Source organism: Echinops telfairi, unplaced genomic scaffold, assembly GCF_000313985.2.
Source record: "Echinops telfairi isolate 266 unplaced genomic scaffold, ASM31398v2 ScPeMD7_7458;HRSCAF=8496, whole genome shotgun sequence".
In the NCBI taxonomy this organism is placed as follows: Eukaryota; Metazoa; Chordata; class Mammalia; order Afrosoricida; family Tenrecidae; genus Echinops; species Echinops telfairi.
In genome coordinates this window covers 17,369,401-17,373,184 of record NW_022111358.1, presented here as the reverse complement: position 1 = coordinate 17,373,184, position 3,784 = coordinate 17,369,401, and the positions used below count along the sequence as shown (strand labels likewise).

The 3,784-nt window shown below is 53.1% G+C and overlaps 1 protein-coding gene across 2 annotated transcripts; it reads left to right on the top strand.

Annotated features, from left to right (window-relative positions):
• Window positions 1–2,532: 2,532 nt before the first annotated feature.
• On the top strand, window positions 2,533–2,924 carry LOC101663721 (60S acidic ribosomal protein P1-like). 2 transcript variants are annotated; one of them, XM_013005865.2, is made up of 2 exons: window positions 2,533–2,683; window positions 2,759–2,924. In XM_013005865.2, exons 1-2 carry the CDS (start codon window positions 2,613–2,615, stop codon window positions 2,922–2,924), a joined length of 237 nt encoding a protein of 78 aa, XP_012861319.1. In that variant the 5' UTR covers window positions 2,533–2,612. The 2 variants fall into 2 exon arrangements, with proteins under 2 accessions (XP_012861319.1, XP_012861318.1); XM_013005864.2 differs by having other exon boundaries at window positions 2,533–2,924.
• Window positions 2,925–3,784: the final 860 nt, after the last annotated feature.

The following is a 3,784-nucleotide window of genomic DNA, read 5'->3' as shown; positions in this document are numbered from 1 at the left end:
CATCTGCAAAAAAAGAAAACCCCAAACTCCCAGCCGTGGACTTGATCCCGACGCACAGCGTGCCAACAGGATGGACTAGACCTGCCCCCGTGGGTTCCCAAGGCTGAAGAAAGCCTCCTCTTCCTCCTGAGGAGGATCTGGTGATTTCACACTGCTGACTCCGTGGTTCGCAGCCCGACTGGAAACCGCTAGGCACCAGAGCTCCTTTCTGCCTGGCAGAGGCAGGCGCGGGACTGGCCACAGTCAGGCTGGCTGCCGTGCGTTGGATTCTGCTATAAAAAGGTTGGATGTTCGGCCCTCAATGGTTCTCACCTTGACTGCTCTACTCTTTCAACTTTCACCGGGCACGGGGCGGGGTGGGCTGCTGAGAACAGAATGACAGATGAGCTGCGCTCTCTGCTCTCGGGCTACTTCTGCCCAAAGGTAGCCTTTGTTCCAGTTTTACAAAGGAGGAAAAGCAAGGTCCTGCTGTCAGTTAGTGGCTGAGCTAGGAAGCCAAAGCCAGTCAGCGTGGCTGCCCGGCCACTAATGACAGGGGAGACAGCGCTCCCCTGAATCCGCAAGCCCTGGAAACCTCAGCAGGCCCCTGAGGGGCTGTCTTCAGTCCTTGTCTGAGAGCAATTTTGAAAAATAAGTCATAAATAAAGAATGCAAACAATATAATTCCATGTACATGACATTAAAAAACCAAAAAGGCAGAAAGAAGTCTTGCTTAGTTGGGCATAAACAGCAGTAACACTACCGAGGAACAAACACAAGGAATTGACTTCCCGCGGCTGGGAGAGTGGCCACTTCCAGAGGGAAGGAGAAAGAGAAGGCGGGGTGCTTGCGGGGCATGAAGGGACTCGAGTGGGGGCTGATTTCCACGGCAGACCTGGAGGTGGGGATACAGAATCTAGTTTATGAATGGCTCATTCGCCTGAATACATTCTTTGTTCTCCTGTATGCATAAACCCAACCCCTCTGCCATCCAGTGGACGCCGGCTCACAGTGACCCTCTAGGACAGGGGAGAACCGCCTCTGTGAGATTCCGAGACGGTCACTGTTACGGGAGTAGAAAGCCCACTTTCCTCGCGAGGAGGGGCTGGTGATTTCGAACTTTGGACCTTGTGGACTGAAGCCCAACTCTGTCACCAAGGCCCCTCCTGTATGTTGCTCTCACAATACAAAGCAATGCCCAGGAAGGCAGGTAAAAGAGCTTGCTTCCCTGGAGAGGGGGCCCTTTGCTGACCTCCCACAGAGGGAACTGCAGCCCGTCCACCAGCGCGCCCTTAGTATGTGCTGCCCCCAAGACACATTCTGGGGAGGACAATACTTGCTGGGTTCCTCTGGCCATTTGACACGAGTCACAGCAAGTTGGGTCCTTCTATACCTGAACTGGGTGCTGGAGACGAAAACCCGAGCAGCACTGTAACAATAGCCACCTGGTTCAGAACCAAGCCAAGAACAACCTTGTACCAAACTGCAGAGGAAACCTCTCTCCTGGGAGACCTGTGATTCATGAGGCGTTCATGTATTCCTGATCAGAGGCTGACAAATCAAACAAACAGAAGGGAGTGTTCAGCTGGGCTTTGTTCGAGACTGCTGAGTCAGCCCCGCTATTACTGAGCGGGATTGGAAGGCAGGCCTGGGACCCGGGAGGGTGGCATGTGGAGTAGGGAGTTTCCACCGTGGCTCAAGCGCTTTGTTGGGGGTGGGGAGGGCTTTTAGCTGGTTCTAGCCAGTCTCCTTGGGCTTTGTCTTCAGAAGTACCCCACCCCTCCGGAGGCCCTGCCCATTGAGGGTGTGGTCGTGGGTGGTGGGTAGACTATGCCTTGGGGTCCTGGGGGGCTCAGGGAGCGTGTTCTTTCACTACCAGTGGAAGTGAGGGTGGGCGTGACGGATAAAGGCCTGCACATCCGTGGGATTTCATTCCAGGTAAACAAAGATTCCCATTACCTAGATGTCATTCCTAAAACTGTCGAGATCGTCAGAGGAAAAATGGAATAGGGGCAAGCTTAGGGTCCCGGATACACAGCAAAACCACACTGTGAGCCACAACGAAATACCGCACAAATGGTAGAAGACAAACCAGACGACAGTGCCCTCCCCCAAACCCAAGGTTTATATGGGTCCAAAGACTTGACCGAGAGAGTAGAGAGCTTACGACTGGGAGCGTTCTCTTGGCAATGACCCAGCAGAGAAAGGTCTAATCTCTAAAATGTATAGAAAAGGCCAACACCTCCGCAAACAATCCAGATTAGAAACGGACACAGACACTGTGCTCGTCATTCGTCATCACCCAACTTCCATCAAGTTGATTCAGATGCACAGCGAGCCTATGTGGTGCTTCCAACACTGTCCGTCTTCACCGGGGCAGACAGCCTTACCTTGCCCCCTTGGAGCAGCTGGTAAATTTGAACTGATGACCCTGAAGGTCCTTAGCAATCCCTTGCCTAATCCACAGTGCCACCAGAGCTCATCAGCCGTTAGAGAAATGCAAATTGTTTCCTCAGCTGCCGCTAAGGTGCTTGGTCCTTCCGAGGAAGCTAAGACCGCGTTGGGGCGAGCCCCTCACTTCATCCGGCGACTAGCACCGCGCCCGGCAGCCGCCAGCCCAGGACTCCCGCGCCATGGCCTCCGTCTCCGAGCTCGCCGGCATCTACTCGGCCCTCATCCTGCGCGATGACGAGGTGACCATCACGGAGGACAAGATCAACGCCCTCATTAAAGCCGCCAGCGTCAACGTGGAGCCCTTCTGGCCCGGCCTGTTCGCCAAGGCCCTGGCCTACGTCAACATCGGGAGCCTCATCTGTAATGTGGGGGCTGGTGGAGGACCTGCACCCTCCACCGCTGCTGCCCCAGCTGAGGAGAAGAACGTGGAAGCCAAGGAAGAAGAGGCTGGAGAATCCGATGATGGCGTGGGCTTTGGTCGTTTTGACTAAACCCTCTTTTGTTGTGTTCAATAAACCGAACTGAACTCTAAAATAAAAAATAAAAAAGCAAATTAAAACAACAAGGGGCTATCGCTTCACCCGGTATTAGTAGTTGTGGGAAGCAACCAGGAAGCAGTGCATGGGACAAACTCAACGTTCAGATGTTAACGAGGCTGGGCTAGGGCTCTCATGGAGGGAGCTTTCCCATTGTGGTTTGAGGATGCATCCCGCTCACATTCTCCTAGGTAACAGTTATTCCCTCAAGGTCCCCCACAGTGATGCCAATCTTAAGGTGCTGCTTGCAAGCACATGGCTGCTACTAGATCCGCTTGAAAGCCAACTGCTTGATGGCTACTTGCCTGAAGGTGGTCTGCCGTGGGCGGCAATCAGACCCTGTTGTCTGTTCCACCCTTAGTAGGGCCCACTCCCTATGGAGAAAACATGAAACAAAATTCACAAGGCTACTCTCTGGACATTTCTGTTGACAAACCACATGGAGCTATGGCAACCAGAGCCCTGGAGCTGGAGGAGCCACATGGAGACCCATGCCAGTGTTGAGATGCTTCCAGCCCCACTGGATCCACAAGACTTTCCACCCACTGACCTATGTCTTCCTGCATTCGGCATCACCGCATGTGTTGCAAGAGTCTGAAGAGAAATTTATGGACTGGTATTGGACATATCGACTAATATTGGACTTATGGACTTGATCTAGACTGGGCTGGGGTGTTTTCTTAATATATAATTGCCCTTTGACATAAAGCTCTCTCTTACACATACACACACACACACACACACACACACACGACTAGGCTTCTTGATCTCATGGAAATTGGTGGAGCTGGGGACAATGGCCCTTAGTCACACGT

Coding starts and splice junctions, on each gene's coding strand:
- LOC101663721 (XM_013005864.2), top strand. CDS start 2,613: ATGGCCTCCGTCTCCGAGCTCGCCGGCATCTACTCGGCCCTCATCCTG.